General features: G+C 38.6%; 3 protein-coding genes across 3 annotated transcripts; 2 read left to right on the top strand and 1 right to left on the bottom strand.

Moving 5' to 3' along the window:
- The first annotated feature begins 1,245 nt into the window (after nucleotides 1–1,245).
- Nucleotides 1,246–3,969, top strand: LOC136946233 (uncharacterized). The gene is made up of 5 exons (XM_067240512.1): nucleotides 1,246–1,276; nucleotides 1,526–1,654; nucleotides 1,784–1,985; nucleotides 2,297–2,442; nucleotides 2,695–3,969. Exons 1-5 carry the CDS (start codon nucleotides 1,262–1,264, stop codon nucleotides 2,752–2,754), a joined length of 552 nt encoding a protein of 183 aa, XP_067096613.1. The 5' UTR covers nucleotides 1,246–1,261; the 3' UTR covers nucleotides 2,755–3,969.
- Nucleotides 3,970–5,388: 1,419 nt separating this feature from the next.
- mc3r (melanocortin 3 receptor) lies at nucleotides 5,389–6,372 on the bottom strand. The gene has a single exon (XM_067239744.1). It carries the CDS (start codon nucleotides 6,370–6,372, stop codon nucleotides 5,389–5,391), a length of 984 nt encoding a protein of 327 aa, XP_067095845.1.
- A 3,268-nt stretch (nucleotides 6,373–9,640) lies between these two features.
- Nucleotides 9,641–14,885, top strand: slc13a3 (solute carrier family 13 member 3). The gene is made up of 12 exons (XM_067239849.1): nucleotides 9,641–9,891; nucleotides 10,128–10,291; nucleotides 11,189–11,249; nucleotides 11,578–11,757; nucleotides 11,984–12,109; nucleotides 12,433–12,525; nucleotides 12,615–12,719; nucleotides 12,818–12,915; nucleotides 13,498–13,610; nucleotides 13,890–14,051; nucleotides 14,435–14,572; nucleotides 14,671–14,885. Exons 1-12 carry the CDS (start codon nucleotides 9,656–9,658, stop codon nucleotides 14,851–14,853), a joined length of 1,659 nt encoding a protein of 552 aa, XP_067095950.1. The 5' UTR covers nucleotides 9,641–9,655; the 3' UTR covers nucleotides 14,854–14,885.
- The last annotated feature ends 1,810 nt before the right edge of the window (nucleotides 14,886–16,695 follow it).

Below are 16,695 nucleotides of genomic sequence, written 5' to 3'. Positions count from 1 at the left end.
CCAGTGGTAGAACTACAGGAACCATTGGGGCATTACATTTCAGCACCAGAGCAAACACTGAGAGGATATCCTCAATCAGAGGCTATGGAGTGTGCAAGGAACAACCTCGTTGACAGAAACATGCAGCTGGATACGCTAATAACCTCTGAGATCTAATGTAATATGCAACTATGCATTTTAGTACACACATGATGATCAAATTCAACACACACACTTAAAACAACAAACTCAGCCAAGTCTTTAAGGATATTGGAGATTTTTTACAGTACTTCTGCTACTATTTTTCAATACTAATAGTGATTTCACACTTTCAAGAAATGTTTTCTCAAACATAATTTATATTTGTTTAACATGTTTTACTTTACATCGGCCACACTCTTTGCATCAGTTGCACATTCCATAGATATTGAATAAGATGTGCTTTACTGACCATGAAATCTCAACACCTGGACAACAGAATGGCCTAACTAATGAATGATTATTTTGAAACTCTTCACAGAATCAGCACAAAAATAATTGAGAACATATTTGTTTCAAGGCTCAATTTTTCTTGCCACCAGGGAAATAAAAGGAAAAACTGTACCTTAAACTTCCAACTTTAATTTATACCCAGGATAATTGCCCCTTTTGAAATGTATAAACATGCACAGCTGTAAAGACCCACATTATAAAAGAAAGAGCCAGCTATTGGTACAATGACCATTTATGTTACAGCAAGCTTGCTCAACTGTGCCTCCTTTTTGCTCATTGTGTCAGCACCTCCTGAAGGAAGCATTGTTTAATCCAGATGGTGGAATCTGAAGACCTCATCTCTTCCTTTTTCCATAAAGTCAGTCTTCTATTAATAACCACATATCTACCTCCTTTGTCAACAGGAGCAAAACATACAAATAATATGGTTCAAGAAAGACAATGGGGAGGTCTCATGTAAGAAAAACAACAGGATGAGACATAACCCTTGTGTGTTTGAAGTGACTGTATCATGACGACTGATGGAATGAGGGGTACTTTATATACTGTATGGATGCTGTATATAGTGTTTTATATTTTTGCTCTGTCAGTTTGAAAAATAATATAATGTAATGCTGGGCAGCCTACATATCATGCAAGTATTGTACCAATAACAGCCACAAGATGGCAGACTGTATAAAATGAAAAGGCAGTTAACACATTCACCAGGAATTGAAACTTACAGGGTGACGACCCTTCACTACACTTAATTCAAATGCAGAACCATTCATTATTTCATCTTGATGTCACCATGCTGTTTTTCTGTGTAAGTGGGAAACTCCTGATTTCTTGAAACGTATCTGTCATTCAATTTTCACAACGTAATCTAAGGCATGACTTGATGTCTGGTGAATGACATACTCACATTACTAACATTTACTATTTGGTTTTATATGGTTAAATTGTGTCAGCTTTACCAAACCGAAACCTTTTTCTATCAAAATGGTCGCTGGTTGACAATTCAGGAACTGCCTTGGAAGGTACTGTAGGCTTAACCTTTGCTTGTTTGTCTCAGGTGCTGTTGAGCAGTTTAGCCTTATCCCAGAGTCTGATAAAAAAACATGCAGACTGCAATGACCATGTTTCTCTACAGTGCATGGCTGTTCAGGGGAATAGGAATTACCGCTCCGTCACATGGTATAAGGTACACTATTTTACAAGCCAGATCAGATATGCTATGTTGAATTGAATATCGATTGTTTATTACTGTCGGGTCAATTTGAACTTATTGATTAGTATTTGTCTTTATTGTGTTTGTTTCCTCATTGTGCAGCTCAATAACCGGACTGGCATAATACGGAAAAGTGATAATAAAACAACAAACTTCAAGTACAACCGCACTGTTACCTTCGGAGCAAATGACAGTCTGGCCCTTCCCTCAGTCAGGCCTGAAGATGGAGGAATCTACCAGTGTTTACTCAGGGTAAACATAGGAGAACAAAACAGACAGTCAGATATCCAACTGACTGTATCAGGTACCACTGCTGTTAAATATTCTGATTTGAACTTGGTTGAAGTTAAAAGTTGGGAAAGTGAGTGGGTAATGTGAGTGTTAAAAATGAGCCTAGTCAACATAAAAAAATAGGTCCCGAATGAGGTCCTTGTGTACACCCACTTCATCACAAAATACATTAGCATTCCAAAAGCATCCACAAAAGTCCACAACAACATAAATGTAAGTCTTAGTACCTACGTTAAACTTGTATTCAGCCAAATTAATCATCGTTTAGATACGTGTAGAATCAAACACATATTGTAACTTTCTTAACTTGTGATTTGTTCACAGATTGCGTGACATTCAAAGGCAACATCAACAGTTCAAGCCCGCACTGGCCCCCCCCGCATGTGGGGGAGGTATCCTTCCTCTGGAGTGTCACAGGGTTCTTAGTGGTGTACCTGGTCAAACTCTCTCTCTGTCTCATCTTCATCTGGGTAAATCAACATTCCTCACCTATGTTGCATCATAGCAAACATGTTTTCTGCAAAATTATTATTATCCCAAAACATTGTAAAAAGAAAAAAATAATTGATATAGAATAAACACTTTGCAAGGTTTCATTTACTGTTGTTGCACCCCCCCCCACACACACCCCACCCCACATCCTGTGACACAATGTAATGTGGTGAGCATACCCCTTTTTTGAAAGATGCTCTCATTTAACGGTTTTATATTTTCCCTGTAAGGTTTCTAAAGCCATCAAGAGAAAGCTACTCAAACAAAAACAGCAGAGATGGCAAAGATGATTTGAACTGTATATTATTAACATTCATACAAGAAAGTGGGTTGATGAAATGGATCATATGAAGACTGCTTTTACAATGAGACTGTATTTAACAATGTTCTGTCAAATCTATTTTGGGCTACTCTATGTGAATACCATTCTTGACTCATCTCTAACAGTGTCAGCCACAGTGACCTTTACACGCACAGAAAAAAAATGTCAAATTGAAACTCTGTTTCTTCCTTTCTATATTTTTCCATTAATAGAGAAAGTCATTGACTCTTTGGCCAATATTATTTTATTTGTATATATATATACATGTATTTCTTTTTTTTCTTCCCAAAAAGTGTGTTCATTCTGCCAATAATTTGCTGGATGCCGGTGTGTTGTTGTGATTGCTTTCCACCTATTCATGATCAGTTTGATCCTGATGAGGTATGAATGACCTGCGTTTCTTGGAGCCCCTGCTGATCATGTCCTGTTGCTCTACCTTCTTATGCTCAGACAGTGGTGTGTGTGTGTGTGTGTTTGTGCGTGCGTGAGCATGATAGTGTGAGATGTTATATAAAATGGTATGTGTTTAAAGAGTTTTAATTTCAAATTCTGATGACTTCTCATGGACTTTTGTTGGTTAGCCTTGTTGCTCTGCCAAAAGTATTTATTTTAGCTACAACAATGCCAACCAAAGCACTGCGATAAAGATATATACTTAGCCATGTATTTGATCTTATTTCTCGTATTTTTCTATATTGTACTGCAGTTTTGAGATGATGAGAATACATGCTATTTAAATGGTAAACTGATAAAAAGGTTGACCAATCTTGGTGATTCATGGCTCTCATGATTCCATATGTCTCAAAAACAGTCTAAATTACCAAAAAGAAAAACACTTTGTCAAGGTGGTATGAAGTTCACATTTGATTCCTCCAAGAGTAGAAATGAAAGCAAGAACATAAATCAAGATATGGTACAACATTTTCACATACATTTAGTCATTTAGCAGACGCCCTTATCCAGAGCGACCAGTTAATCCAGGAATCGAACCGGCAACCTTCTGATTAATAGCCTGATTCCCTAACCGCTCAGCAATCTGACCCCCATGAACAATGCAACAGGGGATCAACATTACTTTTTATTTGAAAGCTGTACTAAGGTGGCACTAATTTATAGAGTTTATAGGTGTCATAGTTTTGAGAGATTAAACATGTGGTGTTAATAATTCATAATAAATGGCTTTGCTGACTGTCAGTGTCACCTGTGTTTCAGGTTCTTGCTTACCACTGTGCTGTTTAAAAGACAGCAAAAGGAATGAACCACATTCTTTAAGCCTAAGAAAGGTCTACAATACAAACACAGTGTTGCTATCAGGACACCAATGTTACAAAAGTAATGCATTTGAGATTTGAGATAAGAAATAAATTTGCATTTAAATTATCCCTCACTTGATCCAAGCAATTCACGTAAACTAAACTCATCTACAAATCTCTTTTTCCCTAGGTTAATTTGTTTTGTTTCTAGAGAAAGTGAAAGACCAGTCAGTTGTTCCTCTGTGAGTGCAGCCAGCATCGGCCCAGCTCAGCTGGGGGGGTCAGGGAATACAGCTGGTTAGATGCTGTCCTGCTGGGTGCACAGGCCTCTCCGCAGCCATGGATCAAAGAAAAATCAATAATGGTTCTCCAATGACTTGACCTCTGGTTCGCAGCTCCACAACAATGTATGAAAAATATGATATGGATCATGTAAGTATTACTTTGAAACCTTATTACAGCATTGTCTTTTTCTTGATGTTCACATCTGAGTAATCAATGTACAACATTTGTGAAAATGAGCCTTCAACAGTTGTGTATACTTGTTTTCACTTTTATTTGTGTCATTATTTGTTTTTATTTTGTGAAAAACGAATGGCCATCTAACAATTTCAAAGCATTGGATGCTCAATACCTAACACATACAGTATATATACAAAGATACCAGGACTACAGGGAAACAAGGACTTTTCCTGGATATTCTGCACAGGTGTTTGTCTTTAAGGTCACTGTATTCTAGAGCGCTGCATTCATTCATTCTTTCATTAATTTGTTCCTGATCGTAACGTGGCCTGACAGCAGGTCAGAGACTATGAGTCATCACCCTTTTTTGTTTGTTCTTTCATTGACGTTTAGTTGCTCTCATACACTGTTAATGTTTCTGTTTCATCGGAAATGCCTTATCTTCTAAATTACTTTTATTTAGCTGTCAAGCAACATATTTTACAAAATATTTAATAACTGAAAGTTAATTTGTCTTGTCACATTTATACTATTACATTTACATTTACCAGACGCTCTTATCCAGAGCGACTTACAGTAAGTACAGGGACATTCTCCCCAAGGCAAGTAGGGTGAAGTGCCTTGCCCAAGGACACAACGTCATTTTGCACAGACGGGAATCGAACCAACAACCTTATGATTAATAGCCCGACTCCCTAACCCGACTCCCTAACCGCTCAGCCATCTGACCCCCCTATATTCACATTTAAATGCACAAACTTGACATCAGCATGCGTAAGATAAACAAGGAATTCCATAAACCAACAAAATATGGATCTCCACTTAACACATATTTTTATAACTTTTCTGGCACTTTGAAACATTCAAAGACACATTCAAAACATAATTCAATATTTACATTGGAGACTGCAACTGGCACTGAAGCAACACAGGATTTCTTTAAATGTCTTTCGCATCTCTAGGCTCCTAAAAGCATAGATGATGGGATCAATGACTGAGTTGCACATGATTAGGACCAGGTAGGTGGTGAAGTGGGACATGTAACAGACGCAGAGGGGGTTCTTAGGGCAGGTGATGATGAGGATGAGGTGGAGGAAGAAGGGGGCCCAGCAGCAGACAAACACCCCGAGGAGGATGGTGATGGTGACCGCGCCCTTCATGCAGGTGCGCTGGCGCACCACTCCATGGGCGGGCAGCGCAGCAATCCGCTTGATGTGCAGCCTTGCCAGTAGGAACATGTGCACATACAGCGTGGCCATGAGAACCAGCATGGTGAAGAACATGGTGATCAGGCACACAATGACCGTCTTGCTTTCTGAGTACAGGATGAAGACGATACCACACACCACACAGGCCAGCCAGATACCCAATATGGCCAGCAGAGCTCGTCTCACTGTTACAATGCTGTGGTAGCGCAGGGCGTAGAAGATGGTCACATAGCGGTCAATGGCTATGGCCAACAGATTGCAGATAGAGGCGACCAAGGAGATGCAGATCATGGAATCAAAAAAGTTGTCCATGAGCTCGATGAAGCTGTCACCTGCTACTATCAGACGACTATTCAGGGCAGCAATCACGATAGTCTCTAAGGAGTTGGACACACTCACCAGCATGTCAGCAGCGGCCAGGCTGCACAGGAAGAAATACATGGGAGAGTGAAGGTTCTTGTTCTTCACCACCGCTGAGATGACTAAGATGTTTTCCAGGAGGCTGATGATGCCCAGTGTCAGGAACACCTCTGCTTGGATCTGGACCTGTTCACACAAGACTGGCACAGAGCGGTTCCCCAACGACACCTCGCCCTCGGTGGCCTCCCGGGTGGCATTGAGGCGATTGTCCCCCGGCAGCAGCTGTCCAATAGTGTTGTTCATCAGGTGAGAATGTCCCTGGGACTCCACAGAGAGCAGGTGAGGGATATTTTGTGATAAGATTGACCAGATGCTCCTCTAAGTGCGTCTTCAAGATTCCTCTGGTGAGGATGCAGCTCGTCCTTTGGTGCGTGTACACTCAGAACATAGTGAACTGTGCACTGTCTGCTTTCTGCTGAGCCCTGTGTGCCCTCCCTTGGTACAGATGAGCGAATCTGAACATGGGTGAAGATGTACTCAACCAGAGAGGTGTATGAATAAGCAGAGCATGCGCACACAAAAACGCATATGTGCGTCCACCTTCAGAATAAACACAGAAACGCACAAAGTGTTGACACTGTTAAGATCTGATATAAAAGTCAGAGATTCATCTATTTTTTCCATTGTTCTTCAATGACCAGATAATCAGATAGTTAAATAGATAATCAAATTGTCTTTAGAAGTATACAGTTGATCTTGGTATTTAACTTGAGTGTTTTGAAAGGCATCCCCCAAATAAAATTATTATTATTTGACAATTAGTGATTTTGTAACACTTGCCTTGTTGTCCATTAATATTTGCTCTTCTCTCTGCCATTCACAGTAATTACTGACAGTAACTATCCAATGAAAATGTTTGTAGTCCTCTGTTTATTTCACGATTGATAAAGTTACAGCAAGACAGTACGCCATTTACACGCTCTCAATTTTCAGTTCACCTGATAAAAATGCAATCAATGACACTAATTCAATTTGACGGCCTTCATGTAGATAAATCTCCCAAACAATTTGACTACTTTCAATCAACTGACAAAACCAATGGTGCATGTGAAATATACATAAGGATGGATCAAGATGCCAAAAGTAGCAGCACCAGTTACAACTTAAAGAGAAGATGTTAGTTGATAATGCATTCTTTCAATTTCACTTTAATAGTCAGGTGGCTGAGCGGTGAGGGAATCGGGCTAGTAATCCGAAGGTTGCCAGTTCGATTCCCGGCCGTGCCAACTGACGTTGTGTCTTGGGCAAGGCTCTTCACCCTACTTGCCTCGGGGGAATGTCCCTGTACTTACTGTAAGTTGCTCTGGATAAGAGTGTCTGCTAAATGACTAAATATAATAATACAGTTTCTGAGAAATGACAAGAAAACATACAGAAATGATGTACACAACCAACACTCAGAACACAATAAAGAGGGTTCAGAGAGCACTCTAATTTATGTTGGTTTTAATAAAAAATACATTAAATTGTAAGATAGTAGCTGTAAACATACACATTTAAGACTGTGCTTATTTTTTATGTACAGTACGTACAGTAACTTGTCAGAACATATAGTCGTAACTATTTTTTAACCTTTTCTCCTTCAGAACAGTCAGTGTTCATTCCATTCAAGCTATCGTTACACAACAGGACTTTTACACTCAGCATGTTCAGTCCTCTAATGTATGTTTAGGATCCTCCTTGGAGATGGCTGGACAGCCATTCAACTGACACTTGCTTTGGTGCAACCAAAGATGATAGGTAACATCCAGTATACAGAGGTTAAACATGGAGACAAACTTGTATGCACAGTATTGCCTATACTAGAGATTGAGTATATAAAATGCACAAATTATGTTATTTCAGTTAAATATATTTAGAAATTGAGGTGTCAATGATCTTATCTGAGTCCAGTCTTAACCTCCCATTCTTGACAGTTAAGCTTTTATTTAAACTAGCTGTACTGCGAATTATGTGTAAACATTGTTTATCAATAAAGTGTGAAATAATTGTTATATGTTACTATAATTTTTTTTAAAGTGAAATACCTCGAGCTTTGCCCTCATAGACAGTATGGTTGCTAAGGAGCACTTCCTTGTTCGGTAAAGGCAACCCATAATGCCCTGTCCTCTGCCTGTGGCTAGGGATGACTCTGTCTCTAACCTGCTCCTCACTGAGGCCTGGCTTGTCATTCTGATTATGCTCCACAATTATGCACTTGCACGTTTCACAAACCTTTTCAGCATTGCTTTCATAATCTAGTTTAATAAAGCATATAATAATTGTGTATTGGTTGTAATCATTAAACAACACTTGGACTTCTTAATTCTGAAATGCTATATTTCAGACATACAGATCCTCTGTTCCTGATGCTCAAATAATCAAGAAGCCATGTGAATAGTTAATCTGCTTGTTTAAAAAAGATGATTATAATGTTATTTCATTCAAATTTTTGTTGATTGGCTTCAACTAACAAGGTAATTTAATTGGCTGTTGTAAAAAAGAAGCAGCCTGGACGCATCAACTCCATTTCATAAACCTACATCTGTGTTTGTGAGAGAAAATGTACACTAACATATGAAGCTCTCAATCAGGACTCTGCAATGTCCTGCATTCGTGGTGAGATTATTAGAGACTTAATTACGTTTCATTAAAGAATTAGCCCTGGATACAAAGATAGAGTAGGCTGGTTAAACGTTGATTTTTTGAGAGGTCACTGAGCTGCTGTTGTCTGGTTCTGGTACTAGCAATAATGTTGGAAAACAAAGAATCAGTGGTCAGTATCTACGCATTCCCAAAAGCATTTAAGTCCTCAAGTTACTATGCAAACAGTCCAAGATGTTTTACACCGCGCAAGGAGTTAACCTGTAAGCGAATAGTTAATCTTCGCCAAGAGAGTAAAACTGCGGAGGGAAAGTGATAAAAAGATTGATTCTTCAAAGTTCTGCAGTGTAACGTGGAAACGGGTATCAAGTATTGAATTAACAGCATCAGTCTTCTTTGAGATGGAAATGTCAGTGATCGCTAAGAAACTATGGTGCGTCCGGAAACAACTTATTCTTTTTCTGACTCCACTAATTCTTCTCCCGTTGATTTTTGGTCTCCCGGAAAAAGTAGGTGGATACTGTACATGGGATGTTATTTATATACAATTATTTTTTTATTCTGCAACAGAATGCATTTAAACACATAAGACAATGCATTATATAATGCATACAATCTTATTTAGTACATTTATTAGGTGTTTTGTCTAAACCATAGACCTAGATCTGTTTTACTTTGTCACTAACAAAACTTAATAATAACGTAATTTTTTCTATTTGCATTAGAATTAAATTCAGTCCTCTTGCATTTTATAATTCTAATCATTCTAATGTAAATTAAACGTCATACACCCTGTTGACCAGATCATATATTCTGCCCTTTTGAATGCACATTAGATCAGCCAACACTTCATAATCTTCATATATGACATGTAATTTACTTAAATGTACTTTTTGGTCTTTGTCTCTTTCAGGAGGGAAAATGTCTTTATGTTGTCCTGTTGATGGCTGTGTTCTGGTGCACAGAGGCACTTCCCCTGGCAGTCACTGCAATGCTGCCTGTTTGCCTATTTCCAACTATGGGGATTCTTCCCTCCAAGCTGGTCTGTCCCCAATACTTCCTTGAAACCAACTTTCTTTTTCTAAGTGGTCTGGTGATGGCATCAGCTATTGAACATTGGGGTCTGCATCGGAGGATAGCGCTGAAAGTCCTGAAGATTGTTGGTGTAAAACCAGCCTGGTGAGAAGAACTATGCTACAGTTTTCTTGCATGTGCTCTTGAGATGTTGACTGTCTGGTGTAAAGGTATATTTTAAATAACATCTCAATATATTTACTTGCCCAAACAAGACTTTCACACAATTAACATATTTATTTTTGCTAAATAACCTTGCATAAAAAAATATTGATTATCAACAACAATAGCAAATTCTGCCACCTTGCTAATTTCTGTCTGTAAACCACATTTTCTACCAGGCTAATTTTAGGAATGATGATCACATCGGCCTTCCTATCAATGTGGCTCAGCAACACCGCCACCACTGCCATGATGCTACCTATCGCCAATGCCATTCTGGAGAGCTTGTTTGGGGACCTGGAAACACTCAAGAGGAACTGCAAGGACATCGATGAGCCCGAGAGTGAGTTGATGTTCAGATGTCGTGAGAGAAATGGATTCCACGCCATTAGTGGAGACGGACAACTTGCTTTCACATCATGTGACCTGTTATGAATTAAACCAGGGGGGGCCATGTGTGTGTTCATATTAAATCCGATGGGCTTAAGATTCTGCATGTGCCATCAGATCAGTGGCAAATCACTCTTTACTTGAATGTGCTTGAGCTCATCTCTGGCATGACACGACCAAATTATAAAAGAAGCAATGCAACTCTTAGGAGAGGGGGACACTGTGGTACCACAAAAACAAACAACCCTCTTCCATTTTCCAAAACAAAGAGGAATGTTGTATTTTCTTGAGGCTTGTCCTCTCGACATGTGTCCACCCCACATGGAACTCTAATGCGTAACCTAGGATGTGAACTTTGTGTTGAGAACAACCTGTTCTATGTCAGTAAGTTCAATGGATGTGAAGTTAGTTAAAGCTGAAAAGGTAATCTATTGTCCTTGTCAAGTTCAAGTTCAAGTCATATATTTAACAGGTCTAACAGGAATATAAATTAAGTATTTTATCAAAATATGTTTTATATCAATATTACACTATTCTAAAGCAAAAGATGCCATAAAGCATGAACTATAATCCACCTCTAATGGTTGCACTTTGTAATATTCAGACTTATTTTTACTCATTGCACTTTGGAAACTGGGTGTTTGCTATTACTTGTTGTTTATTATGTTTTTGTGGTTGTGTGTACAGTATGTTTCTTTTGTATTTTTTAGGCTGCACCAGAATTGTCCTCTGGGGACATTAAAGATTTATTGAATTGTATTGAAGTAATTCATAGTCTAAACCTAGTCACCAAAGTCTTAATTGTGTAGGAAAGTTTCCAACTAAACTTGTTCACTTGAATATCCATCAGGTCAGTCCCAAGTAAAATTGCATGCACTGCCATCAGAAAAGCAAAAGTTGTCAATGGACAGGTAAGAAAGCAAACTTAAAAAACAAGCTTTTTAAACTTCTGTGCTTAAAATAAATCAGTAATTATAACTACATGCATGCTTTCCACTCTACCTGAGTCTCCATTATGACATACTTCATTGTCTCAATTTGGGTAATAATCCCTGAATTTTCTTATCTTTTATTTGGTTTCTAAATCTTCACAGAGAACAGTTTGCTACTGTTTCTCTACAGTTTGTGCTTCGGATTGCAGCATACGATGCTTTTGACCAACACTGATTGGTCAACAGACAGTCTTGTCTGTTGTGGCTGGTACAAATTATTTCTCCATATGTCTTGTAATTTCTAAAGAGTGGATGGGATGGAGCAGGTTGATGTGAGGACTCCTGAAGAGATCAGATCAGAATCACAATATCAGATGAAGGTTTGGAAAGGATTCCTCATCTGTATCCCATATGCTGCCAGCATCGGAGGGACTGCCACCTTGACGGGCACAGCACCAAACCTAATCCTGATTGGACAACTGAAAAGGTACAGGGTGCTGGTCCTTCCTGCTTCCGCCAAATGGGCTCTTGGACATTTTCTAACCTTTACCCTTTTGGAGCAGTTCAAATGAGGAGTCTATACAGTACCAGTTGACTTACCAGTGTGATACTGACCGTATCTCTGACAGTTAGAATCTTTTTGGCAAATAGCTGTGTTTAAAATGCAGCATACTGTTTTGAACATGTTGCTTAACAATAATTTATTCTTTCAGCTACTTTCCAGATTGTGACATTATCAATTTTGGATCTTGGTTTGCTTTTGCCTTCCCCCTGATGGTGATATTCCTGTTTCTGAGTTGGATATGGATAGCTTTTCTCTTTGGGGGGTTGAACACACGGTATGGTGATGATAACATATACCATTTTTTATTTTATTTAAAACCTATGCTTATTAATGTTAAGGTCTCCACTTGGTCTAGGGATATCTGTGCAGACAGGAACAAACAGAACAGACAAACAGATGTTGCATGCACCTTATACATTCTAATACATGTGGGCATACACTTTTGATTTATTGCTTATTTTGGTAATGATTAGATGGTGTTTTCCTGTAGAAATACAGTACCAGTCAAAGGTTTGGACACATTTTCCCAGAATATGTCCAAACCTTTGACTGGTACTGTATATTGTGACTTTTTACTATGTACTTTTCTCTGTGTAGGCTGTGTGTGAAGAAATTTGACCAAAGAGCACAGGCAGAAGCCAAAGCACAAACAGTTATTGATGAAGACTACCAAAAACTTGGACCCTTAAAGTGAGGACATATGGTCCAGACCCCTGTACAATGCTTCAGATGTACTGTAGACCACAATAGTGACCTTTATTTTCCATTTTCAATCTTAGTTTTGCAGAGGGATCAATCTTGTTCTTTTTTATTTTGTTTGGCGTTCTCCTGTTCACAAGAGATCCCAAGTTTGTCACTGGCTGGTCTGTGTTTTTCACCAAAGGGTAAGTGCCCACCAGACACTAAAACACCAGAAGCTGCTTTTATTCACAGTTTCCAGGAGTGTGGTGCTGCCTTCTTCACAAACCATGTTCCCCTGTAGGTATGTGTCAGATGCAGTTACTGGAATGATCATTGTCACGGCGCTGTTCTTCTTTCCTTCCCAGAAGCCATCTCTCAGGTGGTGGGGAGATTCTCAAGGTTGGTAATGGAAATTAACTAATTAATAACTTAATTAATTAAGTTATTTACCAAATCACAAGAATTCTGATTTTAGAGAGGGTATAGGGGTATAAGCAGGTAGAGGGGAAGCAATTGTCAAAATCCAGTGCAGAGTATTGCCACAGGAGGGGTTACAACCATGACAATGAAACTGATGACAATTTCCAGTTCTATTATTTCTGTAACTTTCAAGTTGGTAGGCATGCATGCTTGTATAGAAGGTTTTGTGAAGTAAATAAGCTGTGGAATGTTAATGACATAGATTAGGCAGTCTGAGTTGTGTCCTGTTGTGAGGTGAGACTGTAGGCCCTCTGTTTGTGTGATTATATTAATCTCTGAAAAATTGGCTGCCAGTGTTGGGTTAGCTCTGTGTGTGTGTGTGTTTGAGTGTTAGTTTGTACAATAGGTTCAGCTGTGTAGCTGTGGTTTATTACACTATTGTGATGATGTATACAATCCAATATGGCCAACTGGCCAAAAGGATAATCGTAATTATTGATAAGAGTAATGTTGTTACAAGAATATGTATTAGTTGTGTTAATAGTAGCTTTCTTGCCACAGCATCAAATGTTCCATATGTTCCTCTCCTGTCCTGGAAGAAAGCCCAGGAGTGTGTTCCTTGGAACATCATTCTGCTGCTGGGAGGAGGTTTTGCTATGGCTAAGGGCTGTGAGGTAGTTCCGTCTCTCAGATTCAAACAAAATAATAATAACAACAATGTATTTGTAGTTAGGAGATGCTTTAATTCAAAGTAACACAAAGAGTAGGTATCATACCTTTGTCCTCTGACCTGCAGTCAAATACTCTACCACTGAGCTATACTCACCCAAAATAGAAAATATGACATCTAAAATAAAAACATTTGCTTAGAACCTGTCACCTCACAATATATGTTTATGATGTGTCATGTGACTTTAGATACATTACACCTTGTCATCCTCTCATTCCTGCAGGAGTCAGGACTGGCTGCTTGGATAGGAAGATATCTTCAGCCTCTGGCCCAGGTCCCCCCTGCGGTGGCTGTCATGTTGATCACTGGCTTCCTGGCCACGTTCACAGAGTTTGCCAGCAACACTGCCACCATTATTATATTTCTGCCTGTAATAGCTGAACTGGTTAGTATTTAGTTGCTGTAGGAGTTTTGTCAAGAGGGGAGTTGGAGATTATCCACAATAAATCATACACAGCAATTGACCTTAAGGTGTTAGTCAAATGGCTAATGAACCTGTTGGACTCACACAATAGCTGTTGTTCATGTTTGCATCTCTGTTGAACATTGACCAAGGTTATCAGTAACCAGTTATCGTAGCTCTCTGACCCTATGTGATATTTTGTGCAATATTGGTAAAAACAAAGCAAATAACAGAAATGCATTCATGTTTTATTGTTGGTGTATTTACCAATTGTGTTTCACAATTAACAATCTGGAGAATCTTTTAAAAATATTCCTACACTAATTGTGTTGTGTGTTAACATTAACAATATACTTTCTCCACAGGCCAAGTTTGTCAAAGTGAACCCCCTTTATTTCATGATACCTGCAACAACTGGATGTTCATTTGCTTTCATGCTGCCAGTGTCCACGCCTCCTAACTCCATTGCCTTCGCTTCAGGACATCTTGAGGTTAAAGATATGGTAAGTCTCTTCTGGTTTTAGTACTTGACTATGCTGTACAGGCTGTACAAGTTACTTATATAATAAGTAATTGACACGTTTCTTATCTCCATCTTCAGGTGAAAACTGGCTTTGTAATGAACATTTTGGGCATTTTGACAGTGTCTTTGGCCATGAACACTTGGGGTCTTGCCATGTTTAGTTTGGACAGTTATCCTGACTGGGCTCGCCCTGCCAACATGTCCAGTGCTGTCATAGATATACATATATTGTCAGTACCAACCTTCAATGCTACTCTGTGACATCTTCCATCATGGATCTTAAGAGGCCAAAAAAGCACAACAACATTGAACTGTATATCAAAATGTTACCTATTCATTCAAAATGAGCAAAAATCAGTCACCTGAAGGCTTCTCATACTTGCAAAAAGTTGTCAGGCTTCAGTCCACCATTTTTGCGAAGTCGGGAAACTGCACAAGCCCTGTCCCTTTACCATACCATAATTTTTCTGCCATGGCCTTCAGGGTGCTACACCACGGTCTTTGTGACTCAGCTAAGCAGGGAAGTTAAGGAAGTCCACATTTGAAGACTTTATCAAGAGTCAGACGAGAACTGCTAGTGGTGTAGCAGCTCTCATCACAGTGAATTGTTGCCTCATCTTGAACTGTGAAGTGTAGTTAGGCTGTGATTGTCAAACCTAGCACCCTGCTGGTAAAAACCACCTCATCACCACAATGTGCAATCTGTTGTTAAGCACTATGTGAATTTAACAACGGAAACAACACTATTATAGCTAATAGAGTAAGGGAGTCCAGATATTCTAACTGAGATCTAAAAGGGGCAGGTGGAAAGAGGATTAAAGTTGCCCAACCTTTTGTACATTACAATTACAATTTTAATCATTGTATTGATATATTTATCGGTTCAAATGGAACTGTTTGGAACATAATTGTCCTTTTGGTTCTTGTTTCTTCTTTCAATTTGATTTATATTTTCACACTGAGCGAAGTGGAAGTGACCAAGGTGCGACATCAAACGGATGCCAACATTTGTATTGATAGAGTAGTCTCACAACTCTTTGTAAGACTTCACACAGGGTAAACATCAATCTGTCTCATTTTACTTTTCTCCAGCTGTTTTACCCACTCAACATATTTCACACTGCTTTTACACATGTAGCACTGTTTAGATCTGTCTGAAAGTAAACTTTGTGTAAAAATGATCTCTTCAGGCAAGTGTGCCTACTTGCTAATCCCACATGCAGTATTTCCTGGTTGTGTTGCATGGAGAATCGTTGTTGAATAAAACAGATGTTGTCTGTACTCATTTAGGTGTTTTGTTTCCCTTTAGTGTTATATATGAATAGTATAACACTGCTGATTGTGTCTGCACCTTTTGGTGAGAAGCGTGGTGAGTTCATTGACTGGGGAAGACAACAATGCAGTTCATTGTTAATTGAAATATTGATACAATGAAGTCACAATGAAAACCTACTTAAGTTTCAATGGTTTCGTTTAGATTTCAATCTTAACTATTTCTATGGGATGACTTGTATGCAGTTTTAACCCATAATTTGTCATTTGATCTAATAAGTGTGGTGAATCATTTTACTGTAATTATGTTTTTTGTTAGTAATATGCCATTTGTAATTTATTAAGGATATCTAGTATTATCAATTAACATTTGTTATATTTGATAATATGAAGAGAAATAAAAAGAAATATAGTTAAAATGCATATAGGTAAGCATTAATTGTTGACATGGGTAATGTTTTGATGGGCCTTCTTCATCTTGAAAAATTACGATATTAAAAACTATATTTGATAACCTACTTTTGAGAAGAGAATGGGGCTGTAAATAACTTTTAGTGTCAGATAGGTGTTGTAAATTCTCACTCTCTAAAGGTCTTGCACATGGTTAACTCAGCAGAAACCCAAGTGTTCGAGTCAGAACAAGAATCTGATGTTGGTCAGAACACACATATAGAAGAATCTGATGTTGGTCAGAACACACATATAGAATAATCTGATGTTGGAATTTGTCACCTACTTAATAATAATATATATGTCAACTAAAAGGGGATTTAGTGTTTCATTAATCGTGACCATGTTATCTAATGTGTCTTCTTTCTAGATTATTCTAGA

The sequence above is a fragment of the Osmerus mordax genome, chromosome 7 (genome assembly GCF_038355195.1).
Source record: "Osmerus mordax isolate fOsmMor3 chromosome 7, fOsmMor3.pri, whole genome shotgun sequence".
In the NCBI taxonomy this organism is placed as follows: Eukaryota; Metazoa; Chordata; class Actinopteri; order Osmeriformes; family Osmeridae; genus Osmerus; species Osmerus mordax.
This window is presented reverse-complemented; position numbering and strand designations above follow the sequence as displayed.